The 17,032-nt window shown below is 37.6% G+C and overlaps 1 protein-coding gene across 3 annotated transcripts in view; it reads right to left on the bottom strand.

Moving 5' to 3' along the window:
• cpne5a (copine Va) overlaps positions 1-17,032 on the bottom strand; it is a 126,654-nt gene that overhangs the window by 38,121 nt on the left and 71,501 nt on the right. For all 3 annotated transcript variants that reach the window (XM_028452977.1, XM_028452974.1, XM_028452976.1), the window contains 4 exons: positions 15,007-15,048; positions 12,824-12,899; positions 8,452-8,505; positions 7,912-7,973 (listed from right to left, as the gene is read on the bottom strand). In XM_028452977.1, coding sequence (XP_028308778.1) covers positions 7,912-7,973; positions 8,452-8,505; positions 12,824-12,899; positions 15,007-15,048 — 234 coding nt within the window. The remainder of the gene's footprint in view (positions 1-7,911; positions 7,974-8,451; positions 8,506-12,823; positions 12,900-15,006; positions 15,049-17,032) is intronic.

The raw sequence follows: 17,032 nt of genomic DNA, 5'->3' as shown, positions 1-17,032 counted from the left end.
TTTGCTGCTGGAGCGCAGGGAACAAATATGATTGCGTGCTTCAGTCAGGTCTGCGCTCCATGCACGGGCCGCCCGGTCTGGTCTACTATGCTATAACGGACTGGGTTCTATGTTCTGGTTATGTTCCACTTGTATGTATTCAGTGGTTAACTGATGCTGAGATTTCCCATGGCCGAGAAGGCATCATGGTTACGTGCAGCTTTCTCTGCCAATGTGTGTCTTTGTTTACATGTGTTGTGAGTGTTGATAGGCTGGGAGGCTGGGGAAAGGGAGGGCGTAAGTGGGGAAAAGAGTGAACAATTCCGTTCCCACGGTAGTGTGTGTATGATGGTGTAAGACGGTTCTTTGTGTGTTTGATTGTTTATTTTTGGCATGTTACTATGACCTCCATTAAAGCCTGTAGTGTGCGCGCGCCCCCTCCCCTCTAGTTGCGCGAGGCACCGCACTAATAACCTACCGGCTGCAATACGTTCAATAAAATAATACGTCGGGTTTGCTTCAGGCTAGGGCCTACAATTTAAGTTAATGGGTCGGGCTGTGGTTGTGTCGGGCTTTATGCCTGCGGGCCCGGGTTGGGTCGAGCTGGATTTTTTGGGCCCGATCTAACCCCTACTGTGATTGGCCCACACCGGAGCAGAGCTGTGCGGTGATTGGCTCTGGGTGCACACATGAGTCTAGTATGAGCTCTGTCTGCCTCTGAACAGCAGAGATATTTGAGGCACAGACAGACAGACAGACAGACAGACAGACAGACAGACAGACAGACAGAGATTCCTTGCTTTTATAGATAAATGGTTGGGAAGGAATAACGAGTTGATAATCAAATCTATAAGAACGTGTGATCTGACGTGTGTTTCCATCGGGTCTGCCAAATTTGAACAGTGGGGTAGATTTGGGTGCAAGATCATTCATTAGCGGGTTGAGAGCACAAGTTAATGTTGCGTTAAATCCTTTTCATGTTGACAATTTACTTCTATGTATCATCCCCAAATTAATTCTGGCAGCTCACATTATTGGCAACTATAATGCATTTATGCTGTGCCCTCAGTTTACAGACACAGTTTAGAAGAAGAAAAACGCATAGAGAAGAAAACTATTGTAGGAAACACAGCCTGAAGATGAATATCTGAATAACTTTGACTTGCAGGAGAATTATATAATATAACATTTGGAATATCCCAGATATTGGATTTGTCACAAGCATTTTATGTCTTCTGTTTTTATTCAACTGGGTTTTTGGAGGAGGACTTATGATGAAAAAGAATTCCATTGTTGAATCTTTTCTTAAAGGGAACATTAGAGAGAGAGTGACTAGAGGCACAAAGCCTGCAGTAGTGTGTCTTTCAGTAGAATGCAAGATGACTCAATAGAGAAAGAGAACAGCAAACAAATAGAGGAGACTATAATTCTTTTAAAAACCTGCTATTTATTGATAACGCACCAGGCTTTGAGTTATGTATCTCTGAAGCGCTCGTCCTCTCTTGGGAAAAGCACAAGAATCTCACCAAAGAAAACGATTGACTTTGAACATCTCGAAAAGTCTACAACAAAAGAAGATGTTTAATTCCCCCTCACTAGGTCACATCCATTAACTCAGTGATACCAGCCTCATTTCTGTGTAAAAGACTTTTATCTGGAGATCATCATTTTTCACCAAGACTAAAAAGGAGTTCAAGAAAAAAAGTATCTTTTAACTTTTATAGTGATAACATTAAAAGTTTTAAACCACTGTAATCTTATATTATTGAATAAAGAGAGCAGAGAGCAGCTACTTCACAGCAGATTCAGGTGGAAATGGGAAACGCTTCAGCTCTTATTTAGGGCAAAGGGCGAGGCACTTCTGATTAGAAAAGGAACGGCTCACAGTGAAAGACACACTTATCGTCTCTAATGAGGAAGAATAAGAAACTCAAAGAAACTGGAGAACTCACAGCCCACTTCTATCAACCCGTGAACTTTTATAAGGTCAGGTCAAGAGAGTGTTGCCATTTGTTTTAGAGCTAAACTCCTCTCTAAATAACTGTATAATCTCTTTGAAGACTAAACTAAACCCACAAAACACTAAAAACAAATGTATTTAGGTATTAGTCTTGTTGATTGATCCTAGTCCAACTTTCCTCAACATGCCTTCACACCAAACGTGACTTCAATGTAAATGACGCAACGTCAAGCGACTTCTTTATAAGCGATTCCAGTGACTTTGTCGCACGTCCTGAGTTGCTGGAAGTCGCTCAAAGTTGAAAAGTTTGAACTTTTCATGGTACCTGGATATTAAAATAACATATTCCTGTTGGTTGAGAATGGTGGTTTGGGATGGTGACGTATTACGTCACTGTTGGCCCCGCCCCTCCTATAAAATCTAGCAGCTGTGAAATCTGTGGTGAGTAGGTTGGATTGAGAATAGAGAGGTATAGAGATCATTGAATAGGTCAAAAACTTTGGTGTTCTGATTGACTCAGATCTTACATTCAGCACTCAGATCAAATCTATCACAAAAACAACCTTCTACCACCTAAAGAACATCTCCAGAGTGAAAGGTTTAATGACTCAGAAAGATCAGGAGAAGCTGGTCCATGCTTTTATCTCCAGCAGACTGGACTATTGTAATGGTCTTCTGACAGGAATCCCCCCAAAAGAGCATCAAACAGCTACAGCTGGTTCAGAACGCTGCAGCTCGGGTCTTAACCAGAACAAAGAGGTCAGAACACATTAGTCCAGTTTTAGAATATTCAGTTTAGTTGTTATGCTGCAAAGAAGTGGAACAAACTGCCAGCAGAGCTGAAGTTAGCGTCACATGTGAACATTTTTAAATCAAAGCTACTACTGCATATGATTGAGAGGGAGATTTTTGGTCATGTTGTTGATGTAATATGTTTGTTGATGATTTCAATTGATTTTAATGTTCTTATTGATCTTAAGCTGTTGAATGTTTTCTGTTGCACTTTTTGATTATGTAAAGCACATTGAGTTGCCTTGTGTATGAAATGCGCTATACAAATACATTTGCCTTACCTTGCCTAGGTAGTTAGCATAACATAGATAGTTGTTTTAATATTTTATAGTATAGACTGGGCGTGTCTTAACTGATCCATTAGCACCACCCACAATGAAAACGTTTCCAGCCTAAATGCACGTCAGCCAAAACCTTAGGATTGAGTTACTTTTTAAATAATTTGGGTTCCAAATGAAAGTGATGTAGAGATTGATATTGGTAAAGGATGTGTAGGTGTCATTGCATCGAAGAAAAAACATGCACCAGTCGAAAGCAGAAAACTAAAGACAGTACTGAGATGCTGCATGGGCATGCTTTAGTAGCTGAAAAGTATAGGGATTTATACTGAGGCTATTGCAAACTGAGGCAGTTGTTTATTTGGGCTTCTGTGAATTTTAAATTATGTTGAGATTCAGCAAAAAACAAAACCGGGTCAAAACCAGTAAATACAGTCTGTACAGTTAGTTGAATCTTATTTTCTGGTTTTTATTGTAATGCACAGGCTCAAGGACGAATTGGAGCTAAGGTGAACAAGTAGGAAAGGTCAAAAACAAAGCTACTGCTCAAGTGTATACTGGAAGATGCATTCATTCCTGTTGCCTGGAGAGACCAAAGGGACAGATCTGGGGCACTCAGCCGACAGAAGGAAAAGTAGCAGAAAAAACCAGAAACCAGGGCAGCCGCAGACTCACAGAAAAAAAATCATTTGACAGGTTGTCTGTCCTGAATTAAGCCCTCACATTTTCGCCATATTTCATCACATTCATCCATTTATCCCATTCTTTCTCTGCTGTCAGTGCAGACGATCTATCTGTCTCCTCTTAATGTAGTTTACACATCGCAGGGACAGTGATGGCTGTCTGTAGCCAGAATAAAAAAGGTCAATGGGTGCTTGGACTTAATAGGCAGCACAGGAATGAGCCACGGGAAGCAGAGAAGCTGCATTTTTAGCTGCTGCATTAAATCTTCACCTCATTTAGGTCATAAAAATGAACTGTCTACAGAGGGGGTATACACGTGTACAGTAATATTATCAATGGCTGTGTAACTTTTTATTGATTGATTGATTGATTGATGACAGGTTAAAACATCACTAAGTCAGTCAGTCAGTTGAATCTTTAACATTCCTTTCAACAGAGGCTAACAGTCCACTACCTTCCAATGACACCTTGACAAGCTACAATGCTTGGAGCACACTACTCTACTCCAGAAAAGCTCTTATCAACCCTTTTTTTGTTACTACCGATCAAACTGAGTGTACTTCTTCTAAACAAAGTTTTCTCAGAACCTCCTCGACTTCTCTGTGCATTAAACATCATAAAAGTGCTATTTGGGCTTCATACACATGCCCAAAGTGTTTTTTTCATTGATTCCCTCAATCGTTAGTTAGAGGGTGATTTGCTCCTTTCTTACTGCAGGGTGAGCCCAAACACCTCACTCTAATTTGATGACGCGTTCCCACTTTGATGACAAATTTGACGTGGCACTGAGCTGGAGAAGCCGCACCTCGAGGAAGCTCTCTGCCGTGATTGACATGTAAACAGACACGCCCACGAAGGTGAGCATGTCAGCGTCCTGTATGTATGTATTTTCTACAGTCTATGGATGTACCGGTGAATGCCCCGCCCCCACGCTCTGTCTCGTGTTTATAAAGCAGCATGAGCTCAACTACGAAGTGGGTGGGAGGAGGGCGGGCCGTCCTCTGGCCCTACGTCACCATGCAGGGAGGAGGATGTCAGTGTCCCATCTATAGACACGCCCACTCATGAATATGAATAAGTAGGTCACAAATCAGCCTGTTTGTGTAGAGTTGCTCAGAAAGTGACTTTTCAGAGGCTAAAACTCTGGAAAACAGGCGAGTTTGGGAAAATAAACCTCAAATACTATGTTTTTGGGGTTCTGAGAACAAATGGAGATGGGTGAAAAATAGCATGATATGGGACTAGGGATGTAACGATTAATCATAAGGCAGTTAAAAATCGATTCATAGGTCTCACGGTTGATATCGATTTTCTGAAAATTGAATCGCAGTGGAGGCGGCGGGCGGAGTCTGCTAATACTTTCTTTCTGGCCGCCTTCTACTCTTAAATATGTTAATAAATGATTCATTGCCCCTTTAGCACCAAAGAATATCTGTTATATTACTTGAATATCTGTAAAAGTCACGCTTTTCTATTAGCTCTGTCTGCTAGCATAGATTCTCTTCTTCACTGCAAGATATCCGCATGCCAACCGACCACTGTGTTACCAGCGCCCTCTGCTGGTCCAAACAAATATGACGTAAATCAGTGCAATCGGTTTTTTTTTTTAAAGTCCAATTGTTAAGGCACACAATACATTTTCAGTTGCACTTTTAAAAGAAAAAGAACTATTATGCAGTTTTGCATTGTTTATTATAGAACCAGAATTTAAATTAATAGGCTTCATTTTCATTTGTATTATTCCTTTATTTATTTCATTCAAGATTTATTTTTAGTTAAATTGCATTGTTTTGAATAGTTTATCAAGGAATTCTTTTGACAATGAAAAATAAAAGGAAAATAGTACAGCATTTTCTAGTTTTTTTCCCAAAAAAAAAAAATTTGTCTACAGTCTCATTTTGTAAAATAAATCGTGAGAGAATCGTATCGTGAACCCAGTATCGTGAATCGAATCGTATCGGGAGTTGAGTGAATCGTTACATCCCTATATGGGACCTTCAATGCATTCACACCAACCAGTGGAAAAGAAAAGAACATGATTAAATAAACCAACTGGTTCTTTTAAATGTAGGCACTGTCCTCAGTATGATAATGTTGCACAAATGAAAGAGTTAATGGATGTTCATACTAAAAAAAAACTAACTTATTAACAAAAAGATTTCCTCAATTGTAACACTACCTTGTCATATATCAGTTGTTTTGTCCATGTAGAGAAGGTTTTTTTCTACATTCGATGTACAAAAAGATGAATAAGGGATGCTGAACATAATTATGCAATTCAAAAGAAAAATCCAGACACTATGGACACTGTAATATATACCACAATGTGTGTACATTGTGGGTATTAAACATGTTAAACCTTTGATTAGAGGAGGGGATAGAATCCAGAAGCTTAATCAAAGGGAAGCTTTCTGTATCCATCAGTTTGAAGGATTACGATTTCCTGGCTTAAATGAGGATTTTGTCCTTTAGTGTTTTTTGTAATATATGTTGGGTTGCCAATACATGATATCAGAGAGTGAGCCTGGTAGGAGGACTTTTAGCTTGCTTGCTTCATATGACTACTTTTGACTGGCTGATGCCTATATATAGGTGTGACCACAACCACAAATGATTGTTAGCCCTCACAAAGACAATACTTGGTTGAAACATGTTGGCTTTTTAAAAATTTGGCCATTAAAATACAGGCTTTTAATCATTTCTTTCCTCATTTTGATTTTGTCATTTTTGGAGTGCCTGTTATCCCCAATTTTTGACACATTCCTTTCAACAGCTGCACACAGAGCGTTAACCTGGTCGAGGACCACGAGTACGGAAAAGGATACAGAAAAGCCCCGTTTCTTTGTTTTTATTGTTCTTTTATGTTTTTTTATTTTTATTTTTAACCTGTAAAGCCCTTCGTTAAAAAAAAAAAAGAGAAAGAAAAGGGGGAAAAAAAGCACGTTTGTACGGAATTTAGCTCAGGCTATGTTTATTTTGCGCTGTTTTTTTTAAAATAAATAAACGTTAAACTTCACCAATATAATTTATATGACTGAGTGGTGATCTATTTTGATCACATGTGCATGTCTTTGCTGCCATGTCTCAAAGAGTGTCCGCGTCCATCTTTCTTTAAGTGGATTTTTCATCTTGTCCATAGACCCATCCTCTTACCTACAGTCCAAGAACATGTAAGTTTAAAGAAGTGATGTATCTAAATATACCATGGGAGTGATGCTGTGCCTATGATTGTCTGTCCCTGTGCGTTGGCCCTGGAATGAACCACTGACCCTGATTTGCACCCTTGGTCTGCTTGTATAAGCTCCAGCGCTCCATGATGACCCATTTCAGGTTAAGTAGGTATAGAAGATTGTTAACATGAGGGAGATGTTCACTTATTCTGTAGTTTTGCAGCAGTTCTAGTAAAGATCAAGCAAATCCTGAATATTTTACAAATATTTATCTTCATGTATCAAAGCTGGTTATTATGCTTGCTATGCTAAATCTGTTTAAAAATAACCTTTACTGTAATTTCTCTTTTTTTCTATAAATAACCCAACATTACAAAGTAAACACATTAAAAACTCAAACAACCCTTAACCTCCCGCAATAAATGAATGTTTAGACACAGTGAACGAAATATAGGAAATGAAAAAAAATACTTATTCATTTAATTTACAAATGGATACATTTACATGGATGTGGACAAAATGGGTTTCTTTTATGGATAAGATAAAGAACACTGGGAATAAGAATGACTGACAAGAAACAGGTTGTTTCCATCATTGGGTGTAGAAAACAGTGATCCTGCCTGTAGTGACGGAAAGGCAACACCTTAAAACTATCAGAATGCCTCCCTATAAAAGTGTAGAACACTGTATATTTTTATTGTTATTATTGTTTCTACTTCTTATTTATGTTTTATACATCGCTGTTTTGAAAAAAAGGAGGAGTATTGAGCACTTGTTGTACTTAAAATAGACCAATCTTGTGATGACTGTTTCATGACCAAGATGTACAGCAACAAATACAAATGTGAAATGTATGTACAGTATGTATGTTGGGCTGTGACACTCAAACAGCAGCAACAATATGTACTTTAAACAAAATTTAATTTTTTTATTTTATAAAATAAGACATCTGACATGTTTTGAATGCTGATGCAGATTTTTTGGGGGTTGTTTCAAAGAAAATCAGATTGAAGATAAACAATAAATAAACTAATAGTGACTGACTCACCCTCCTTTGATGTAATCCAGGAAGGTGTGCTCAGACTCCACATTAAATGACAACAACGATACCTGAGAGACCAAAGGTTGGAAGAAATTAGTGGTTAGAAATGAAAAAAAATAATAATAATTTCACCAATCTGAGACTTTATGTTGATCTACAAAGTTCACACATCTGTGCAGAATGACCTGATCACACAGCATATTAGTATTACAATCACTGAACATCAGTGTAGTGCAGGGGTGATAGATGATCAGCATGATGGATGACTGGTCACAGGTTTTAATTACAGACGCACGGTAACAGCAGGAGCTCGTGTCACATTTGTAGTAACTATCATTATCTTCTTAGCAGCAGGAGCTTCTTCCTGTGTAGCTCCTGATAACATATCCCTATTCATTTATTCATAAAGTGTAGATTGATCAATTTGAGTGCAAGGAATGACACAAAACCCTTTCTTTAAATTGCGTCCTGCAGCCTAGTGGGCAGTTCTAATGAATATACTGTATAAGCAAAGGGAGATTTGCTCTGATCACAGCTCAAGCTCACCGTCCCAGAGTTGCTGTATCTCTTTTTCTTGATTTTCTTCTTGGCGTTCACCACCTGGTAGGACGACGGCAGCACAGAAAGGAAAGATAAGGAGAATGTAAACTTGGAGCATAATTCTTTTCATCCACCCTCGGGCGAGTGATAAAAACATCTTTGTCCTTCTTCTTCATGTCTGTAAGGGTAATGGAGCATAAGCAGTGAATCCAATAACTGCAGCAGGTGAGAATGAGAAACCATTGATCATTCCTCGCAGAAAGACACAGATTATCCACAGGGGCTTTTTATAAGCACCTGTTCTGTACATTTTATATGCACGTTACAGCCCAGGGGGAAAATAGGAAGCATGTCTTCTATCTCACCCATGTAATATAAAGATTACACCCACATGCCAAATTAGTTATTACATTGTGTAAAAAGTGCACATACACACAAATATGGAAATATAAGATAGATAAAAGTTCTGCTGTGAGATTATTACATTACAGGCTATGAATGGTATCTACCTTTAAAGCTGGGAGTCTAAAGCAAGGTCAATTATTTCTCTGCTGCTCATTCCACAGGTCTGCACACAAACAGAAAGTCTGCGCCGCGAGGCAAGTGTTCTGTACGGTAAAGTAAAAGGTATATCTCTCACTTCCTTGGTTTCTCTTCTGCTCTGCTTCTCCATTCTGCCTCTGTGCTTTCCAAAGCTTACGTCTCAGCTTCATGTACAAAGATGATGCCTCGCAGCTCTGCGGCAATCGCGCAGTCACAGCTGAATTCACATTACTTCACAAAGACATCATATACAATCGCACCAACACCATTAACATTAGCTTGCTGTCATCTCATCTGGGTGCACTGAGCCATTTTTTGAAAGCCTTGTGCGGGTCAGGTTGAGGTTCCATGAGTTGGCAGAGCGGACATCGCTGTGGCCGGTGACCCATTCAAATTCTTTCTTGTCCACATTGAAAAGATGCCTTCCTGTCATTTTCCAGCCACAACCTGAGAATAAGTGCACTGACCTGATGCAAAGATCAGGAGGAAAGTCCTGCGGTTCAGCATCTAATTAGAATACATAAAGGTTTTATGAAGGGTAATGGATGTGCCTCCTTTTGCCATGTCAGCAGTGTGAAAGGGCAGCTGTGCCATTCATTCACTCTGTTTTCCTCTAAGTCGCCATTCTGTCACTCTCCTTATTCCATCAACTCACTCTTTATTGCAGGAGTCACCAACACGGTGCCTGCGGGCACCAGGTAGCCCACATGGACCATGTGAGATGCCCTCAGGGACTCTAGTCACCAATTATCTCCATCTAAAATCAGATTTACTTTCCTGGATTCAAACTCAGAAATACAAATACATATGACGGATGTAGCTAGTACAGAGTTAAATACTGATGCACGTGATTAAGTTTTAGTATTAAATTAACCATCTTAAAATGTGTATTTTCACTGAAACATTGTTGCAGATTGGGTGTATGGGTTATGGTATGTTATATATCAGTGTTTCTCTAACTTTTTTGGCTCAAGTACCCCCTTTCTCTTATTTCTGAATCCAAGTACCACCGTTGTCCATCTACAACATTTTGCTTCGAAAACTATTTAAAAACCCCTTAATGGCCCATGTTACGAGTGACGTGGCTGGAGGCAAAAACAGGAAACGCTGCTGGCTAAAGCATTGATATATATATATATAAACACTAGATGACGCAAGCAGGATTTGCCATCTTACCTCAGACAACTGACGTTCTGACATTCTGACGCGCTCTACGGTAGCTGGTGGAAGGTGAGTGATCAGCTTAAACAAAAACACCCTTAACTCAATGAAATACTGACGGATTTACAAACGGCTTGCCTTATTACAAACCTTATTATACGTAGGTATGACAGAGGATGCTTGTACATTTTGAAATTGCCGCTTGCCGTTGCAAAATTGGTTGGAAATTGAGCAAGTTAGGGTTATTTAAATAGTTAGCATTGATGTAATGAGCATTGCTAAGTCGCTCTCCATTGTCTAACGGCGCGGGTAATTCAAGGTATAGGGCACAATAATAATGGAATGAATGAGTGACAAAACACATTTTAAAGAATCTCATTTTGTAAATAAAGTGGAAAGAAATAGTATTTGGTGCAGTGGTTCCCAATATTTTTTGGATTGGGACCCCGTTTTGATATCAAGAATTTCTGGCGACCCCAAAGACCTTTTTTTGAGAATTCGTTTTTGAGCATGTTTAAGCTAAGATATATATATATATATATATATATATATAGATATATATATATTTTTTTTACTCCATTTTAGTTGAACTGGATTTATATTTCACAAAGTGAAATTATAGAAATACAATAATAATAATGATTAAAACATTTCAAAAATCTGTTTTAAATTTTTAGAAATTTCAGGCAACCTCACATGGGGTCCCGACCCTAAGGTTGAAAAACACTGGCTTAGTGCCTCCTGAATAGATTTATTTGTATAGTTTTTATCATTTCCGGCCATCTCACGCCTCACCACTTTATCTGTTAATTTCTTCACTTTCTCTCTATCTCGCTCTCTCTCTCTCTTTCTCTCAAGTACCCCTTGTAGTGCCATCACCTACTCCTTGGGGTACACGTACCCCCATTTGAGAAACCCTTTTATATATATAATATGATATATAAGATATATTTTTAAAAACGCAAGGTGGATTTTAGTAAAATACGACATGCGTAATTGTTACATCTTACACATTTTATATGTTATACAATTAGTTAAAAGTTGTTTGTTAGTAGCTAGTAAAATTGGAAGATGAACATTTTCTATGGAATGTAAATGAAAATGAAACAATTGCATGAATTAGGAGAAATAAAATGTAGCATGTTAAAACTTCCTTATTATCTTACCCTCTAATTCAAGTGAAACCGTGAACATTTGGTATTTAAGAAGTGCTTTTCACACTGGTAGCCGTACGGAATATTCAGTACCTATGAAGTGACTCACAGTTTCAGAATGGTTGGTGACCCCTGAACTAGTGCCTCACTACTTGTCTCACCTCAGTGACCAATTCAAAGGTTAATGTATGACAGCGGATGTTGTAATGAGGAGAAGCCTCAGCAGCAGCCAGGGTTGGGGTCAATCACATTTTTCAGTTACAATTACATTTTCAATTACCCATGTTCAATTACAAATCAGTTACAATTACAGTGACCAGAATTTTTCCCAAATACAATTAATTTACAATAATGTTTTATCCCCAGAAAGTCAATTACAATTGCAAAAGTTTAATTATAATTAATTCCAATTATGGAGCCTGAAATAAATAACCTAATAAACGTTAACCTTACTCTTGTGTTAGCTTTCTGTTAGCATCTCTTTTGTTAACGGGTCCTAAATCACCTGTAAAATACACTAAAAACAAATGTCTATCATCTTATTTCTTTCCCATCTATTGGTTACCTTGTTAGGCTTCCTAATCAATGAAATTATAGGTTTTAATATTTTTGGTGTGGGCGTCTGAGCCTTTTTTGTGTCAGTATATATGGTAAAATGTGTGAAAGCTGGATATGAAACATATCTTAATCATTATTCACTACATATGTGTAGAACTGTACATAGAAATGTAACATGGTTTCCCAGTTTTGCATTACATTATATACAATATATAATATTTAATAAGAAAAAATGTCATGGCAATTACAATTACAAAGTCAATTATCTAAACTCCATTACAATTCAATTATAATTATGACAGCAACAGATTTTTTTTGAAATTACAATTACGCCATAATTGTAATTAATGATAAATTACGCGATTACAATTATAATTGACCCAAACCCTGGCACTTACCAGAGAAAGCATTGTATCTTTTTGTGGACACATATTTATATTCTTCATACAGATGCGCCATTTTTCCAATAAATACGCTGCACTTAACCTCTCAGACTTGTAATTCCAGGTAGAACCGGGACAGACAGAGAAGCTGTTCATTTCCACCAGCTACAGCTTAACTGAACCAGACAAGACTCAGAGAATTTCCAGCTTTTAACCAAGACCTGACTGAGTGAAGGGGCTCAATGATTGGCTCTATTAAAAAATAGGAACTCAGTCCTCTCCTCATGATGAGCAGAATAATGCACTGGCAAAGTAAAGTGGACGTTCACTTCATTCATGAGTAACATGCACACGGTCACGGGTTCCTCTGTGTAGCTCTCGGAGCTAATGTTATACTGTACATGAGACGAGGTGACCTTTCAGACATCTTTGAGTATTCAAACATTACTCGGTCCAATTTGCAGTGTGCCACTTTAACGAAGTGTTGGAATAAACGGCAGCGCAATCAAAGAGCAACAATATTGAGTAGTTTGCATTCAGGGTGAGGACTCTGACACAAAGCGCTTCTTCTTCACACACCTCATACACATTTAATTGGTTCTGACCCCGACAGAGTTCTTTGTAGCTCGTGGTGAATTCACCAATGAAGTCATGGCTGGAAGACAAAACACAGAGGCACACAGTGAGTTTGATCGAATACATTGGTAATGAATCAATACAAAACTAATAGACTTTGAATGCTCTGTCTTTTTTTTATTTTTCACATTTTTTTTTATCAGATTTAGAAACAAAAAAAACAAAAAACATAGATCTAATACAATAACACATGCATTGTATGTTTCCAAAGGGTTTTAGGATGGATTTTAAATTATTATTATTTATTCATAAAGCTATTACCAGACACTTTAGTCATAATTGAAAACACGATTATTCACAGGATTATTTGTCAACCAAAAAGTTATTGAATTTTTATACAAAAAAAAAACATAAAATATATTCTTTAAACATATATAAAATCCTTCAAACACTAAAATCAAGTATGTTCACTTTTGCACAAAACAAAACACTTCTTGCACGTGATGTGTCATTGTTCGAGGTCTTCATCATCAAACCAAAGTGTTCCCATATTAGAGAATAAGACTTGCCACTTGTTTACCAAGCGTTTTTGCTGCGACTCTCCTGCCATGTTTCAAGACCACTAGCAACAACTTTCCTCGTGTTGACCTGCAGGCCAGCTTTGGTTTTGAGAGGGGAGGGGCATAGGGGAGGGGCTTGCATGTGCACGGATTAAACAACTCAAACTTAGTACTAAAAACCTGTTTGTGCCAAGCTTTATTATTTGTAGATGTCCGAAATCGTGGGTTTGTTTTATTTAGCGAATAAGACATATGTAAAAAAAAAAAGACATATCATTATTACTTTTTTTTTTTTTTTTTTTTTTAATAATAATCGTTTTTTTCTCAATTATGTTGTTTTTGTAATCATTGGGTGTAAAAATCGAAATCAGAATCAAATTTCGATTAATTGCACAGCCCTATCCCAAAGTCAAGCTAATATCCGGTTAGTCATATTTGCTGGTGAGGCAGCCACATTGTGAAATGCAGTAAATTACTCACAGACAGGGTTGGGGTCAATTATATTTGAAATTGCATAATTGATAATTAATTACAATTATGGCAAAATCATATTTGTAATTGTAATTTTAAAAATATGTTACTGTAGTAATCATAATTAAATTGTAATTGAATTCCAGTAATTGACTTTCTAATTGAAATTGTCATGAAAATTCTATAAAAACTGTCAATTATAAGTTGTCAATAAAAAGTAAAAAATAAACAAAAAAAAAAACAACTGCCAATTATTATTCAACGGAAATGTGGGGAACCATTTTACAGTTCTATTTGCAGCTCTACACATACATAGTCAACAATTATTAAAATGTGTTTCATATCAAGCTTTCCCCACATTTTACCATTTAAAAATAAATTAATCTAGGGGTATAGTGACACAAAAAACGCTCAGACGCCCACACCAAAAATATTAAAACCTATATTTTCATTGATTAGGAAGCCTAACAAAGTAACCAAAAAAATAGGAAAGAAATTAGATGATAGATATTAGTTTTTAGTGTGTTATACAGCTGATTTACGATCCGTTATCATAAGAGATGCTAACAGAAAGCTAACACAAAAAGAAGATGAACTTTTATTAGGTTATTTATTACAGGCTCAGCAATTGGGATTAATTGTAATTGAACTTTATTGAGAATGTAATTGTAATTGCCTTTCTGAGGATAAAAGAAATAATTGTAATTTAATTTTCATTGGGAAAAACGCCGGTCACTGTAATCGCAATTGAATTGTAATTGAACATGGGTAATTGAAAACGTAATTGACCCCAACCCTGCTCACAGAGTTACATAAAATGCCCAACCTGTCTTTATTCAAATCAGACAAGAGATGACTCTCTCTCTCAAAGTGGTAAAAACACATTGTTTGGTCACATTTCTGTCACCTTTACTTGATATCATTTAATATGATTATATGTGTCTTTAATCCACTTGTTTAAGCCTTGTTTGGGATGAATTTTGATGCAAATCACCATTGTGACATTTTTCTCTGTTTTACCTTCGTGGATGTATGATGTTGTAGTGATAAACTGATGAACTGAATACCATTATGCATAATAAATACATTTTTAGTTTGAGTTTAGCATCACTCATTTGTTTGTCTCTGTGTGTACAGGTGGGTTGTTTACATTACCTCCCATCTCTGTCCCAGTCATACACTTCCACCTTGATCGTCCTGTGGAAACATCAGAGGGAAGAAATATTGTTTGTGCTCATTTACGCACAACATGACTTTGTGGTGTCATGTCCTTGGTAACATAATTCACAACAAGCATTTCTAATCTGATGGAGTAAAGAAAAAAAAAAGATCATTCATTTCACTCATGCCTGAATTAAATCAATTGTAAGGTCATATTCTTTTCTGCATTCAGTATTTAAATATATAGGAATGAATCATAAATGTATTACCGGCTGGGAAGGTTTTGGAGCAAAACATGAACTCTGAACTAAGTTTTTCTTGTGTTTAAAATGGTATTAATAATCACAATGATGTACATGAACAGAATTATTGTGCGCCCCGGCCAGATTTAGTTTAACCTATTGTGGCTGATTGTTCTGTTTGCTGTTGTAATAGTGTAATTATAATTATTTCATAGGTATATAGTAACAACTGCAAATGGATAAAAAAAAATGTGCCAATTAAAATCAAAATCAGCTGCCAAAAGTTTGCAGAAAAAGCAAAGGTGGAGGCAACAACAGATGGTGTGCATTTGGAAACTGTGACTGTGAAAGTCATGTCCTGAAGCTGTGATTTACTGATGACTGTTTGCTAGACATGACTGTGAAGGTTATCTACAATATTGAATATGCTATCATTTCAGAGCTAATAAAGTATTATTTTCTGTAACATCCTGCTACCCTCTTTAAAGGTGCAGTCTGCAACTCGTAAAAAAGTGACTTTTTGTCATATTTGCTAAAGCTGTCACTATGTAAGGACAGCGTTACATCAAACTAGTAGTTTGTGTTAAAAAAAAAAACAGGCTCATTGAGTCCCCCCTGCTGCTCCTGCAGCCTTTGGCAGATTGCCAGAAGGCACTGCAACCGAGCAAAAAGAACCATGATTGTGTTTGATGGGCTGTCTGACAGCTGCTGCTCACAGGCCCCGCCCCTTTCTTTTTTACAGTGTATGGTCTAGAGGAGTAGAAGATGGAATTAGCGACTTTTCTGCTTGAAAGGTAATTACTGCTGCTTGATTTACATTATGTTTGATTTGTAATGGTTACACTAGAACTCTGTAGTGCATGTGTTGTTCATGTGCGCACAGCAGCCTCCATGTGAGCTGCTGTAAGTGACACTGTGTTGTTGCTGCTGTTATTGCTGAGGTGTGTGCACATAAAGAGAGAGAAGCGCTGCAGTAATATGTTTTTAACAGCAGCTCCTGTGAGCTTGTTAGCTCCTCTGAGGGAGGGACTGTGGAAAGTTTGAAGGCAGAGCACAAGAGCAGCAGGTAGGGAGGGGGAGAGAGGGATCTGAAAGTCGTTGACTGCACCTTTAAGTATGTTTTAATAGGTTTAAATATGTTTGGAGCATGCCAAAAGGCCTTCTTAAAGCTTAAAATATATCAACAATGTTTTTTATAAACAGTATATCTTTCACTATTGCGTCACCTGCTGAAATGTATCACCCAAGTTAAAATAGGGTTCTTTGTACAACTTAAGTTGGACAAGGTGAGAAGAAGAGAGCATGCAGGTTGAAGTTGCCAGAGCTTGTGTTGAAAGGCTTTTGGGTAGTTTTTTTGTTTTTTGTCTTCAGAAGCCAAAGATAGAGCACTAAACTCCTGGGAAGGAGAATAATTCACAAGATCCAGAAACAAGTTGGGGGATAAAAAGGCCCAACACAAAAGCCTGAGGGATTTAACTGAAAATGAAGAAAGTTTACTTTCTTTCTTCATTCTAATAAAAGAACAAGTGGTTTGCCTCTTCCCGCCTTCAGAACCGTTTCTGTCAATCACACATCAGGGAGGAGGGAGATAGGGGGCCACCGTCATAGTATCCTGACCTGAACTCAGTCTTCCTCACACATTTCCCCTCTCTAACCAACAACTCAGTCCACAAAGAGATGTAAACAGAAATAAACCAGTAGTGTGAAGGTGATGACCATGTAATCAGTGCTTCTGAAATGAAAGAAAGGAGAAAAGAGAGTGTGTTGATTTTGATTCT

The sequence above is a fragment of the Gouania willdenowi genome, chromosome 7, assembly GCF_900634775.1.
Source record: "Gouania willdenowi chromosome 7, fGouWil2.1, whole genome shotgun sequence".
Taxonomy (NCBI): Eukaryota; Metazoa; Chordata; class Actinopteri; order Blenniiformes; family Gobiesocidae; genus Gouania; species Gouania willdenowi.
Note: the sequence above shows the minus strand (reverse complement) of the source record. Positions and strands in the feature narration are given on the sequence as shown.